At 34.7% G+C, this 15464-nt stretch overlaps 1 protein-coding gene across 1 annotated transcript; it reads left to right on the top strand.

Annotated features, from left to right (window-relative positions):
* The first annotated feature begins 1701 nt into the window (after nt 1-1701).
* On the top strand, nt 1702-11027 carry LOC142643279 (putative E3 ubiquitin-protein ligase ARI2). The gene is made up of 8 exons (XM_075817826.1): nt 1702-2125; nt 2662-2694; nt 2786-3062; nt 5259-5739; nt 8251-8799; nt 8879-9039; nt 10077-10581; nt 10782-11027. Exons 1-7 carry the CDS (start codon nt 2009-2011, stop codon nt 10208-10210), a joined length of 1752 nt encoding a protein of 583 aa, XP_075673941.1. The 5' UTR covers nt 1702-2008; the 3' UTR covers nt 10211-10581; nt 10782-11027.
* Nucleotides 11028-15464: the final 4437 nt, after the last annotated feature.

Raw genomic sequence — 15464 nt, 5'->3', positions numbered from 1 at the left:
GTTTCTAAAATTGACTGATTTTGCAAGAAAAATCAATTTAATATTAATAATGAGAGTTTAAACAATATATATATATATATATTTTGTTACAAATAAATAAAGTGTTATAACTGTTAGAAATATGTTCATAAAAAATAAAATAAAAAACTGTTAGAAACAATAACCCAGTGTTCACAAACGATAAAGTATCAAGTGGTGCAACTCTTGACCATTAATTTTGCTCAGCTGACCTTCAATTGACCTAATTCTGAGTGAGATCAATGAAATTGTAAAAAAGATACTTTCAGTTAACATTCACTTAACCCAATATCCCAGAATATTCTGAAATTAAACAAATGCAATTTTCTCTTGTTTTCTATTATTTCTTTCTCTCTTATCTTCTAAAAAGATAATATCACTCTTCCACTATCAAAGTGGGATTAAAATAACATTCTTTTACTACCAAAATGGAATTAAACTTGTTTTATAACTTACTTTGATATACAAAATATTTAACATTTCCTTATTTTTCTCAACTTCTCAAAAATTAAAATCAAAATCAAAATTGGAGAAGGGAAGCAACTTATAAAGAGGGAATCAAAAGAGAATCCAAGGTTTTTTTTTCTTCTTTCTAATACATGGGTATTTAATATTGAGATCATTTACCTTCTAGAAGTGTATACCCTTTATGTGGTAATTTAACATGAATATTCATGCTTTTGCGCAATGAATCAAAAGTTTTAATGCATGCTAAGTTTGAAACTAATGATGAAAATAATTGTCAGTTGATTCCTTCGTGTAGGTCGAGTGGACGGTGATATGAGCCTTGTAAATAAAAGACCCAAGGATAGGACTCAAAGCATTGACATGGCGTTGACCAAGAACACTCTGCCGATTAAGTTAGAGAAGAAAATCGAATTAAGAGAGTAGAGTAATATTGTTGAATAGTGTTTTTCCGTACATTTCTTTTGTGTATTAGGGTTCCTTTTATAGCCTTTCTATCTTGTAACCGTTAGGATCTTTTATAACTGTGCATTCATTGTGTTTGTAATTTTCTAAGTCGTTAATAACTGATAATCATGGCTGTTAACTATTAATGAGTCGTTGGTCAGTTTCAAAATCTTCTCTTTGTCTTTAATATCATTATCATCATCCACTATTAATTGGGCAAAAATTTGAGTGGTGTATCAGAAAGGATTGAAAAAAAACTATGTTTTAGAATTTCGATTTATTGACAATGATTTTCTCACTTTAAGTGAACCTCTCTCTTTACTTTCTACTAACTTTAAGTGAACCTCTCTCTTTACTCTCTACTAATAATAGCTCTTTATCGTCAGATCAAGACATTAATTGATTTTTGGTATAGACGGGGATTGAAATTCAGATTTTTTATTCAACCATCAGAAACTTTATCGGTTGAGCTAGTTAGAACCCGCGTTTAAAAAAAAAAAAAAAAAAAAAAAAAAATATATATATATATATATATATATTCATGCTATTTTCATTACATTCTAATTTGGGTGGACGCATTATTTTGTTGCCAAAATGTTTTGAGAATTTGTTCTACTCCTACAAAAACTAATTAAAAAAAAGTCACAACCCAATCCCAATCCCACTCCCACTAAAGGAAAGCAAAAAACGATGCCGTTTATAGTAAAAACTTCCGTTAATTTCCACAAAAGTAAAATCTATTTAAATCTGTCTCTCTCTCTCTCTTTCTTTATCGCTCTGTCTTTCTCTCTCTTTCAAGCATTACTCATTCTTTCATTCTCTTCTATTCATATATGCTTCCTCTGTAAGCTTTTTCTCGTTCTCTCCCCCATTTCTCATCGCCGGTTCGGTCATCCTCATCGGAATCCCCCCTTTGTTTCTCGTCGGAAAACCCGTATTCTCACCACCGCCGATCCGAATCCGCTCCTCAATTGACCCATATATTATATATTTATATCTATATAGAGAGAGAGAGAAATCATTTTTTTTTTTGTTATTAAGAATTTGATTGATTGCTTTGATTTTTGTAATTTTATCTATGGAGGATGGTATGAGCAGCGATGAGGACTATTACTCCGATCGGGACTCGCTTGATGGCCTTGAGAACGAGGACTCTGAGTTCCACTGTACCCCTCCAAAGGGTCCCACTACGAAGGTTATTTGTTATTATTCGATTTTGTTCTTTTTTGAATATGGGGTTGTCTTTGATGGTTTTGGAGTTCGGAATTTTTGTTTTCTGGGTGTAAAAATTGAATCTTTAAGTGGGTTTTGGTTTGTTTTGTATGTTAATTGCGTGTAATTGTTCTTGTTTTGGGTTTTAAGAATTGGGGATTGCTGGTTTTTGAACTAAATTGATGGTATTCGTTGTGAATTTGGGTTTTTTTTTTTTTATGTGGGTTAGAGCTTTGGAAATGCTTTGATTTTAGGTTTAATCTTGATGGGTATGTTGGAAAGTGGGAATTTGATCAATTTTGAGTGAAAAGCAGTTGCCTTTGTTGAACATATCAACTCCAATGGAAGAATCAAAACCCTTTTAAGGAGCAAACATGATTTTACTTGTTTTTATAGATTCTATGCTAGTTTGGAAAATTGGTCACGTAATTTTTTTTTTCTCTATATCTTATTTTTGTCCACACTTGATTTGGAAATTGACCATTCTTTCTGAACTTTGGTGGGTTTTTTTTTGAACAGGTCATTACAAAAGAATCTCTTTTGGCGGCTCAGGTAAGGATAACAAATGGTCTTTTGCCAATATTTTGGTTCTTTTTAAAGTTTTTGTGATATTGATGTTTTGAGTTGGGTTGCATTAATGTAGAGGGAGGATTTGCGGAGAGTAATGGACTTGCTATCCCTTAGAGAGCACCATGCCCGGACTTTACTGATTTATTACCGCTGGGATGTTGAAAGGTTGTTTGCGGTGCTTGTAGAAAAAGGGAAAGCTTTCTTATTTGATCAAGCAGGTGTTACGGTGGTGGAGCATCCAGGTCTTGAGTCACCGCTTGGTTCTACAATAACTTGTGATATCTGCATGGATGATGTACCTAGTGGCGAGGCAACAAGAGAGGACTGTGGCCATTGCTTTTGTAACAACTGTAAGGACTCTTCCCATTGTTTGCATTTTCTTGTGCTGTGGTGCAGTATACTTTGAAGTAGTAAAGTCCTTATTTCATGTGCTGAATTATTGCATAGGGCATAGCTAGGCTGAGATTTACTCTTAATCACTTTGATGATATAGTTTTAGTGGGTGAAACAAGAAGGAGAGTTAATGTCAAGTTAGAAACTTGGATAAATCCTTTATAATCGAAAGGATTTTGACAAAAGGGGAAATTTTATCGAGCTAGAGGGGAAATTTTATAAGTCTGTTATAAGACAAGTTTTGCTCTATGGTATTGGATGTTGGGCTATTAAGAAGTAGCATGTTCATAAAATGAGTTTAACTGTAACTGAAATGAGAATGTTGAAATGGATAAGTGGAAATACAAGGAAAGATGAGATTCCAAATGAAGAAATTCACTTAAAGTCAAGGGTAGCTCCTATTGATGAAAAGACGAGGGAGAGTCACTTGAGATGGTTTGACTGTGCAGAGAAGAGCAATTAAGGCACTAGTGAGGAAAAGTGAGTTGATTCAAGTCAAGGAAGACCTAAAATAACATTAGTAGAATTGTAGAAGTAATAAAAAATGACATGTTAATTAAAAAGGTGGTAGAGAGTATGATTTTGAATAGAATAGAATGGTGAAAACAATATGTGGCCAACCCCGGTTAGTATGTTAATGATCCATAGCCAACCCCGGTTAGTATGTTAATGATCCATAGCCAACCCCAAAGTCTTGGGACTAAGACTTGTTTGTTGTATTCTAGATAATTCTCTCTCTCTCTCTTTCTTTCTATATATATATATATATATAAACTGGGTAAATTATACCAACATCCCTTTAGTTTTTAGGAATGACACTTACCCCTAAACGTTTTTCGAAATGACACTTCCCCTCAATTTTGTGATCAATCTAACATATTTTTCCTCATTCTCTGATGCTGTTAGTAGTAGTAGTAGTAGTAGTAGTAGTAGTAGTCGTAGTGGTAGTGCGTGCGTGTGTGTGTGTGTAAATTATACCAGCATCCCTTTCGTTTTCAAGAAACAGCGCTTACCCCCAAAATTCTGTTGAAATGAAACTCCCCCTCAAGTTTGTGATAAATCTAACCTCATCACCTGACACTGTTAGTAACTAATGGAAAATGCCATTTTTCCAAAAAAATAAAAAACTTGCATTTACCAACTATAAAAATCTTCGATTTATCTGGCATGTACACCACTGACACCCATCATGCATTGCAGAATGAGATCCATATCACCATTTCACACCAATGGCCACACAGCACCTTCGACCCATTGCTGTCATTCCATCATTGAATCTTAAAATCTATAGCTCTTGAAATACTCTTCAACTCCTTAATCAATTTCATGGATTCCAATCTTCTATATTTCCAGTGATGCTGTAGAGATGGACTGGTGAGATGGTTCAGCTTAGATGAGAAAGAAAAAAAAAAGAAAAAAGAGAGAAATGAAAGTGGGGAAAAGAGGAAAGGAGAGGAAATATTGAAAAAGAAGGATTTTTTTTTGGAAAATAAATTAATATATTGAACTTAGTGGGAACAGTTGAAAATGAAGGATTTTACTAATAATCCAGCAATTTTGGAACTTTTCTTTATTTTTGAGGCAACTAATTTTATAGTAAATAAAAAAAGTAAGGGTACAACAGTAAATTTAGTAATAAGACAAGGGTAAATAAGACATTTTGTTTAATTAAAGTGCTTTTTAGTCCATAGAAAATTCAAGTGGTTGTTAATGGTGTTATGGTCAAAGTTGGTTTTGGGGTTGAATGTTATTTCAGTTGAAATTTGGGGATGAGTGTTGTTTCGTAAAACCTCAAGAGAGGGTGGTGTAGTATGAAGTTTTTACTGTTGTTTAGTATTTTTATGTGTGTGTGTGTGTGTGTGTATTCTTTTTATTGCTAAGCTTGTATGTTGTTGAAGAGATGCAACACTTCAGAGTATGAACATGTATGTTCATAGTGATATCTCTCCTAAATGGAATTGCTTGATGCTCATGCTTTACCATCCATAAGTTGGCATTAGTTGTTATCCTCCATATTCAGTGTTCATCATTGTGAACACGATGTTCTTCTATATCAATAAAATTCCTATTGCCTAACCAAAAAAAAAGTTATCATCGTCCATTTCTCTCACTATATTGCAAATTTAATCTTGTGTTGATGCTTCATTTTTTAGGTTGGACAGAACATTTTATGGTGAAGATAAATGAGGGTCAAAGTAGGCGTATTAGGTGCATGGCACACAAATGCAATGCTATTTGTGATGAAGCTGTTGTTAGAAATCTAGTCAGTAAAAGGCATCCTGATATGGCAGAAAAATTTGAGCGTTTTCTCCTTGAATCATACATAGAGGATAACAAGAGGGTTAAATGGTGCCCAAGTACTCCACATTGTGGGAATGCAATACGCATTGAGGATGATGAATTCTGTGAGGTAGAATGTTCATGTGGTATGCAGTTTTGTTTCAGTTGCTTATCAGAAGCACACTCGCCATGTTCATGTTTGATGTGGGAGCTTTGGGCCAAGAAGTGCCGAGATGAATCAGAAACGGTTAATTGGATAACAGCTCATACAAAACCGTGTCCAAAGTGTCACAAACCTGTGGAGAAGAACGGTGGTTGCAACCTTGTGAGCTGTATCTGTGGGCAAGCATTTTGGTGAGGGTTCTTTTCCTTTTCCTTTTTGGCTTAATGTGAGGGTTTTTTTCTTTTCCTTTTCTTATTTATCGTTTGGTTTGACTTTCATCTGTTCTTCATTTTTTCAATTTGATGTCTACTATTGTTGTACAAGCTGCTTTTGCTTTTCAAAATTACCTTTACATTTATGGCATGTTCTTTTATTGTGATAGAATTGCCTTAAGCTTATACCTGTAGTTGCAAAAAATCTTGTACTGTGAGTTTTACCAGGTTATATCTCCAACCAAAGTTCTGTTACATTGATTATGTTTTATTTATTTACAATTGTCTAGTAGGCCCAGTAGAGAGAGGTCTTAGATGTCCTAATTTTTGGAAACCCTTCCTGTGAGAGAGAGAGAGAGAGAGAGAGAGAGGGCTTAGATGCTCAAGATCTTATTGGCTTCACTGTGAGCCCCGCCCCCTCTGTGGTCTGTCTCCATCCCCTCTATGTGTCTCATGCCAGCGTAGATCGACAGTCAGACGTTTCTCTCTAGCCTGTTAATGGCGGTGCCAGCCAGATCTGTTCAGATTGGATCGGATCCAAACTCCTCATGCACTGCTTGTGGTCTCCCATCCCTCCAATTTGCCTCTCCTTTGCAGATTTGAAGTTTCTCTCTGTCCACTCTTGTGAGGTTTCTCCAAGTGAGTCCCCTTGACCTATTTATGGGGTTTGTTGCCTCCATTGTGGGTCATGCGCTGCCTTGGTGGTTTTCTATGCACAATGATTTGGCCTGAGTTTTTTTTTTTGGGTGCTTTTATGGTTGGCTCTCATTGAGCTTAGATATTGAAGTTGCATTTCTTGATTATATTGCTGCTGTGTTTTCGGGTGTTTGTTTTAGATTTGCTTGTGATCTTCTTTGAGAGTTTGTTTCTCTACCAGCATATGCTCCTGTAAATATATTTTTGGCAATATAACTCTGCCGATTTATCTCCCCCAAAAATAAAAAAAAATCTAGTAGACCTATGGCCACATTAATCTCACAAGTAGCACATACTCCCTCCGTCCCAAATTGTTGGTCTTGTTTAGAAAACTAGAAAACCCAAATTTTTAAGGGAACATAATTTATTGTCTAGTTTCTTAATTAAAAATATAAAAGTTTCCAAAATTACCCTTAAATAAAGTTCTCAAAAAAATTTATGCTTGTTTTTGGTAAGGGCATAATAGGAAACTCAGTAAATTAATAGCTTTTAATTCTAGAAACAGGGAAAATTTTTGGGACATTTCAAAATTGAATTACAGGACCAACAATTTGGGACACAGGGAGTACCTGCCAGCGCATGAAGTTTATATATTCATATGAACACTGTTTGCAAGGCAATCAGCTTTGGCACAAATGGCACTTTCTCAAGTTTGGGTGGAGGGTGAGGTCATGTGTTCAAATCCATGAGGTGCATCTGTAACTTGCCAATCAAAAATATTTTTACACTTTTTGCAGTAAACTTGATGATTATATCAAGATCACCTTGCTTATGGGGATGTTAATTATAGTATCCAGATCACCTTGGTTGTAATATTGCTAATCATTTTGCATGCTAAGGTAGACAGTTTCCATTTATGATGTTGGGGAAACCCATTATGGTATTTTATTGCCAAACTTATTGGATTGGCTCAATGGTTCTGCTGTTGTTGTTATAATTGGATAGTTATAGTCTTGATTGGTAAGTTACAGACATGCACACACAATTTGTAGGTCTTGAATCCATGACCTCACCCTCCATCCCATTATTATGGATGGAGGAAGTGCCATTTAAGTTGGAATGCATTGCATTAAATAGGAGAGTTGTACTGAAACATCTGACCTTGTCTTATCTTAAGTTCACTTGTTTAATTAGTGCTGTGTTGAATTGGAGCTTCTTTGCCTGCTTTGATTTCTGTTCAGGTTCATATGGTCATCATCTCTTCTACCTGTCATTCCCCTTTCTTTTCGTTTTTTCCCCTTCTTGGTTTCACATCTTATGAAACCACTTGAATGGCATCTCCTCCCCTTGTAAAGGTAAGGTTGAGGGTAAGGTGGAGGATTGAATACATGTGGGTGTTTGTGCAACTTACCAATAAAAGAAAACACTTGCTGTTACTCTATACTTGTTTAAAGTTCCAGATCAAATGTTTTTGGTGGCATCCCTTGGGAATATTCATGAATGGGTTGGTCACATAACTTCTACCTTCTTTTCTTTTTCATCATTCCAGCTACCTCTGGTCTTCCTTTTAATCATTCTCTCTCTGTTATTAAGGTTGATGCAAATACTTAGTACGCGTTTGGATTGCGTTTACAGAGGAGCATCTTGCGTCTGGCGTTTCCTTTTTTTTTTTTTTTTTGAGCGTTTTGTGGCTGTGGTGGCTTTTTCAGTGTGTCCCGTGCACTGTTCACGTGACCCACAAACTTTTTTTTTCAACAAAACTTTCATTAAAAATGGGTCCTATGGCACTATTCACACATTTAAAATAAGCGGTATCCAAACACACCCTTACATTCTACTTACTTTTGGATGCAGTTGGCTGTGTGGCGGGGCCACTGGCCGAGACCATACTTGGTCAAGCATATCTGGTCACAGTTGCGGTCGCTACAAAGCGGAACGGGAGAAAAAATCTGAACGTGCAAAGCGGGATCACTATCGGTATATGCACTATTATAATCGTTATAGAGCTCACACAGATTCTTTCAAGCAGGAAAGCAAATTGAAAGAGATTATACAAGAAAGGGTGTCAATCACAGAAGAGAGGGATTCGAGGCTCAGAGATTTCAGCTGGGTAAATAATGGGCTCCTCAGACTTTTCAGATCCAGGCGTGTTCTTTCATATTCATACCCATTTGCATTTTATATGTTTGGAGATGAGCTATTTAATGATGAGATGACGAAGGAAGAAAGAGAAATAAAACAGCACTTATTTGAGGACCAGCAGCAGCAGCTTGAGGGAAATGTTGAGAAACTTTCAAAGTTTCTGGAGGAGCCCTTTGATCAATATAGTGAGGATAAAGTGATGGAGATAAGGATGCAAGTTATCAATCTGTCAGTGATCACAGATACTCTCTGTCAGAAAGTGTGAGTATCTTTACTGCTTTCACAAAAGCTTTGACTGTATGGGACTCTTGAAACTCATGCACTCATAAATCTCCTGCAGGTATGAATGCATTGAAAATGATTTATTGGGTTCTCTCCAATATGGTAATCACAATATTGCTCCTTACAAGTCAAAAGGCATAGAGAAGGCAACAGAACTTACTGCTTGCTGGAAAGCCAATAATAGTGACAAATATCCACCTTCAGATTGTGGCGCAAGTGGTAATAATTTCATGACACTTGCATGGGCATATTAGTTGGGAATAACTAGTAATGTTTCTGTGCCTGTCCCTATAAATATCAATACAAAACTTTCTTAAGTTGTGATCTTTTGTCTTGCTTTATATTAATAATATTTTTTGACAGTCATATATATGCATTGGTTGGGAATAAAGTAACTAAGAAGTTAGTCTGGACTCAATATTGCTCTGCCTATAACATGGTCATATAAAACTTTATTAGGTTTATCATGATATTTGATGTTAATATTGTTCTGCCTATAACATGATTGTATAAAAATTTGTTAGGTTTATTATGATATTTTACATCCATGAGCTCTTGCTCAAATATTATTTCTTCCTCCCATAAGAACAGGATTGAAGGTAAGGTTGGGGGTTCAAGACCCACTGGGTATGTGTGTACTTTACCAATTAAAAAGAGTTTATTATAACATTTGACATCCATGTCTTTGTACAAGTAGAATTTTGCAATGATTAATTCCGTTGCTTTAAAATGTTGCAATGCTTAATTTTGATCCATAAATGCACTGATTTGGTATAATATGCCTCTAATTTGCTAGAACTGATTTGGAATTATTATTGAGACGATAAGCTGCCGTCCTCTTTCTGTGTAAAAAAAAAAAAAATCGGAAAAAAGAAAAGAAAAGAAAAGAAAATATTACTACCAAAACTTTTAGTAGCTTTGTGGGTTGAGAAGGTACTAATAGCTTGCGGTGTGTATGTGAGAGATTGAGTTCACATGTCCAAACTTTGTTGGACTCTATAGTTTTATATTGAAGGTTTCAATATGAAATCTAGGTTTTAAGCTGCAAGTCTGTAACATGATTTTGCCTTTAGTAGTTAATATTTCATTTCATTTAGGGTGCAAAATTGGGATTATATTTGTTTAAATGTAAACAAATGATTTCTCAGATAAGCTCTTGTAAATATAAGTTAGTATAGGTGCAGTTTAGATGTTCAGTCATGCTAACATATATTGAAGTTTACCTGACGCACTGTAAATGTTTGGTGGGACTGCAGAATTGGATCGACCTTCAGGCTCTGGGAGTTCAGATGATAGTGGATGTTCTTCCAGGAAGCGTGCTAGAAAGGATTCTCCTGGAGGTGGCCTTTTTGATCTAAACTTGCCAGCAGAGGTCATTGACAGAAACTGAATTTGAAAGTTGCACCCTTCATATAAATACAATAGGTGTACAGCTCTGACATAAGACCCATGTTTCCTTTTATGGACTGATCAATCTGGACCGTAGCACCCAAGAACTCCACCTTTTCCCCTTTTTTCTTCCTTTTCTTTTTCTTCCCTCCATTCTTCTCTCTTTTTTAGCCTGGGTTTTATGAATCTATTTTGTTATGATATTCTCGAAGAGAAATTTAGAGATTAAGTGTATCTTTCCTTTCCTCTTCGAAAATACAACATTGTATATAGCCTTCCATTGGGCAATAGATATGTAAATTTTCTCCTGAGACTTGAGGAACCCTCTTAGATCTGAGATATTTTCATATTTTTCGATGCTGGGAAGTAAAGGTAACTTTGCTGAATCTTTATTTGATTTTTTGTGTTTAGTTTAATGCTGTATTGTTTCTGGTAGGCTTCCTTTGTTGATTTCTTTTTTTGTTTCTTCTCTTCTGTAAATGCTGCTTATTGGGGAAAAAAAAAAATCAGTTTCCCTTTTGCAGAATGATCTAAGGTTTATCATGTGATTCTTTGTTGATCTGCTTTTTCAGGTATAGTGATGGGAGGTTTAGCCAACTGAGGCACATGAGGTTGTGTATTCTCAGAGTTCTAATCCTCTGTTTCTCGTCTGTTCAACACCTGATATGTAATCGAAATCTCTTTGATTTTGAAAACAATGAATTCTCAGCAATATTGTTCATTTGCATTCAGGAGCATGCATATATAAATCTAAGTTATTCAATTATAAAAAAAGAAAAAAGAAGAGGATTTTGGAGCTTTATTCCAAATTGTATTAATCTTCGAGATTTAAATTAGAACACACATGTCATGGATTTTTTGAAATTCCTTGCCAATGAGATGGTTGGCTTGATCAGGGTTCACCCTTCATCTTTTCTCCTTGATCTTCATCCTTTTTTGGTAAGTATTAGTGCATTTCAACATTGTACTGATCTAAATCGTTCAAATGTGCAGATTTTTACGTAAGGTTCATGTCTCACTTAATGGTAACAGGTTGCTACATATGGTTGAAAATAATTTGGTCAAAGTTTTCCTCCAAACAAGAATGTCCTGTAACCCTGATTGTTTATAATAATATCTACCTGTATTATTTATTTACGTGCATTTGTTAAATTATTTAAACAAAGTCAGATGACAATTTAAGTCAGTTATGTGACTAAAAGTATAGATAATTTTTTGGGTTGTCACTTGTCACATAGTGGGTGGTTTGTGGGAAATAACCTGGCCGAATAATTTTGCCTCATCTCTCCTACTAAGTAAAAGTAATTCATTCAACACAACGCAACTACAAAAATTGAAAATCCAATTTCAAAATTGTAGAAAAATGTCTTCTATTGATTAATCTATTATCTTATAAAAAAAAAGGTTCTCACTCCTTAGTGATGCACCCCTACGCCCATGGCATGGGATTCAAAACTTCTGCATTCTTTCGTCAGTACAATGTTGAAATTACATTAATATCTTAGAAAATTAGTGAATATAGCTTTCATATATGCATGGAAGTCACATTAAACTCTTGATCCTGATCGTGCTCTTTCCTTTCTTTCCCATTTCGAAGTATCTCTTAAACCACTATGCAAAGGGTTTACAATTGGGTAAAATTTTGGGTAATTTTGATTTGAAGCCTTGAAGACTTAAAAAGTTTAAAAATATAGATTCATACTTCAAACATTACTTAATATTTTGATTGGAGCCATCTCATTATTGCTCGGTACTAATGAGTCCATTAAGTGCCACTAAGGACCATCATGTATGTGAGTTAAGCCAATCAACTCCTGCCATGTCACTTAAATGATGCCAAGTCAGTTAAACGGTAATAAAAAATTGTTAATATATAGATTATTTTGTAGCATATATATATATATATATATATATTAATAATAATAACAATGATACAAGTGAATCTAATTTAAAAATACAGCTTATGTCAAGTGCATTTGTGCATTGGGCACAATACTATTAAAACATATGTCTAATGATACAAAGATAGTGAATCTAATTTAAAAATACAACTTGTGTCCAGTGCATTTGTGCACTGGATACGATACGATTCAGACACATGTCCGTAGTTTATACATACACGTGTATGAATCATATCGTATCCAATACACAGATACATAACACAAACTTCACCCCTAATTAATAAGTTCACAAATAAAAACTATTTTATCTAATTAACTCCAATAATATAGTTTCAACTAATAAAAACTGATTATTAATTTCAAAATTTAGTCACTCTTTGTATGAATGAATCCACCACAAATAATTTCAACTATATTTACTCATAAGTTTTTGCGAAGGTGTAAAAAAAATTTATTCATAGTATTTACTATATAAGTATATATGAGAAAAAGAAGCTTGTGAAGAAACTCATAATTCAGAAAGATTAGTCTTGCCAAGTATGTATGTGAAGTTTCTTTTCCTCTTTTATGCATGTAATTAATAGATTAGCAGACTATTAGAATTATTGGATTATAAAGTTGAGGATTTATGCTTATTTTGAGATTTTATTGAAAGAGATAAAAAAAAGAAACAGAAATTAGAAAATAAATGTTTATTTATTTGGGGAAAACAAATACGGGTCATTTCACAATCCCATTTTAAAATTTTAATCTAATAAATAGATGACCCCTTTGGACTTTCTCTTTCACACGTGTGGACTTCCATGACTGTTCCTTCCCGCCACTGCAAATGCCGTTCACATTGCCCTCCATCTCCTCCATAATCACGGTCTCCGACGCCGAAGGCTCCGGAAACAACTCTTGGTTCCTCCGCTTCGGGTTGCCCCCTTCTCCGAGTCTTCCAGGGTTTTCGGGCCGGATCCTGATCCGGTTCGGAATTTGAACCGGTCAGACTCGACTCAGAGAGCGTAAGTTCGTATTTTTATTTTATTTTTCTATATTAAAGTATTTACAAGCAAATTGCTTTGTGTTCAATGCATTGCATGTTTCAGGTGAATGAAACTGCTGTGGTGCATTGTGGTTTCAACATGCAAAGTTGTGCGTTTGGTGGTGGAGATGATCTATAACAACCTTTATTAGGGATGTCCAATGATAAAAGTTAAACATGTGTTTGCTTTGGAGTTTGTAGTTGCATATGTGTTCACTGTATGCTTTGGGATGTAGTAGGTTTACTATGTGGCATTTTGGGATGGTTTACTCTTCCAAACTCAGGAGTCAAGAGGGGCATAGAATTGGTGAGAACCATATGATTGGTGAATGGCAAGTTGTGGTTGTTTGGCAGCTGCCGCTTGTACACCAACGGTTGAACGGTGAATCCGAAAGGTTTAGGTTCTAAGATTCAAATCATTATATTAAGTAGCTCTTTTTTATTCACTAGAACATCAGACCCTAATATTGAAATTTGCAAAATGATATTTAGTAACGAGCTATGATTTGGTATGGTGGATTATCCCTATTTTTATAGATTTTGTTTGTTACTATTGTATGATATGTGATACGTATTGCATCAAATGGAGGTATTAGGGATACTCATGTTTGTACAAAGTGTGTATCATATGAATTAAATTGAAGTGCTGTATCAGTATGTATCATTCTTTTTTTTTTTTTTGATAGGTAATAAGAGTATTATTAAACAAACTGTAAAACTGAAGAAAGCAAGTACAAAGTGTTCATGAAGGTAAACACAAGGAAATGCAACCAAAAAACAAACAGTATCAAACAACAAGGAAAAACTTAAAGTGCAATACTAAGAGAAGAAATAAACTCTAACATAGTGGAACAATCCGAGAAGTCCCAACACCTAAACCAATCAAATAAAATCTTTTGATATAGAGCTTGTAATTGAACTAAGGATTTCTTTCAATTCTTAAACATGTGTTTTGGGGCCAATGTTAATTTATGAGATTGGCCTAGATCTTGTTGAGCCCAACAACTAAAAGATATGGCCTTTTAATTGATATTTTTGGGAGAATAGGCTTGCAACACCTGTACACCTTTGTTTTTTTAAATGGACTTTTGTCTTCTTTCTCATCATCCCTTTTGTTTGATTTTCTCTTCTCTTCTCTCCTTTTGTTTTCAGGGTTTTCATTTATAGGAGTTATAGGATCATACCAAGACAACTAAAGCAAAGCTTTTTAGTGAGACCTATTTGATTGTAGAAATTATATTTCAACAATATGATTCAAGTTATCCCAATGATGGTGTGGATCATATTTCTATCATGAAGTTTCATCAGCTGCCAATTTAACTGTTTATTTCAATTCTTTCAATCTACCTTTTTCATCATTTATGAATGACCCACTTTTAAATGACTTAATAAATTTTTTATTTGATTATTATTTTTAAATTTAAAAATTTGAGCCTGAATATCCGTTTGAGAATGCTAAATGTAAACTTATTCCCCCCTTAAACCAGATGTTAGGGCATAGGTTATTTCCTTTAGATAGGTATTCTATCTGGGCGGACTCAAAGTTTCAAGTTTCCCTTGGGTGTTTTGGAAGCACTTCTTTGGCGTACAAATTCTGTACATAGTATCTATGATGAGAGAAGGCTGTAGTCAAGAAGCACAAAGCCACCCCAGACAAGCAGCTGTTTCAATACCACTGCGTTGGTTTTCCTGATGAGAAGAGGTTCAGAGGAAAGAAAGGTGTTGATATACTTTTGGTGCTGCTTCTTCTCCTGATAATATTAGAAATAAAAGAAAAGAAGTTCTCAGTATTTATATTTATATACCATTATTGTTTAAAGTCAATCTTCCTACAAAATCTTGCATCAGATTTTTGAGATATTAAGCCTTAGTTTCTGTGCTAAATAGTAAAAATTAATCATTTCATCTTCTGAATTTCACTCAGCTTAATTTATCTAGTCCTTTCGTATCCACCATCTCAACCTTATATATTTGATGTTACTGCTGCAACAACAACTATAAACTGGGTAGAAGGCATGGAAATAAAGCCTCTATTCTTGAAATTTGATTGATGGGAAGGGCTGCGTTTCCAAATTGATTTTTGTTGGTTTAGATGATTGCAGTTTGAATTTAGTAGACAAAGAGGTTGTGACATTATAATTGGCAATAGGTTGAGAGATTCTTATAGGGAGGAGGTGAAGGTTGTATTAAAGCTCAAGAGGGGTCAGGTTGAAGTTGCTGCAATTGTAAAAAGGTCATCACATTTAAGGGAAGTGTTCAATATACACTAAGATGAAAAATGGTGAAAGTTAATTTCTCTAAGAACAAACAAAGCCAATAAGAAAATT

This window comes from Castanea sativa, chromosome 7 (assembly GCF_040712315.1).
Source record: "Castanea sativa cultivar Marrone di Chiusa Pesio chromosome 7, ASM4071231v1".
NCBI classification, from domain to species: domain Eukaryota; kingdom Viridiplantae; phylum Streptophyta; class Magnoliopsida; order Fagales; family Fagaceae; genus Castanea; species Castanea sativa.
Note: the sequence above shows the minus strand (reverse complement) of the source record. Positions and strands in the feature narration are given on the sequence as shown.

Excerpts from the sequence above, each read along its gene's own strand:
- LOC142643279 (XM_075817826.1), top strand. The coding sequence starts at position 2,009 with ATGGAGGATGGTATGAGCAGCGATGAGGACTATTACTCCGATCGGGAC. Across the intron at positions 2,695-2,785 it reads AATCTCTTTTGGCGGCTCAG|AGGGAGGATTTGCGGAGAGT; the intron begins GTAAGGATAACA and ends GCATTAATGTAG. Across the intron at positions 3,063-5,258 it reads CCATTGCTTTTGTAACAACT|GTTGGACAGAACATTTTATG; the intron begins GTAAGGACTCTT and ends TTCATTTTTTAG.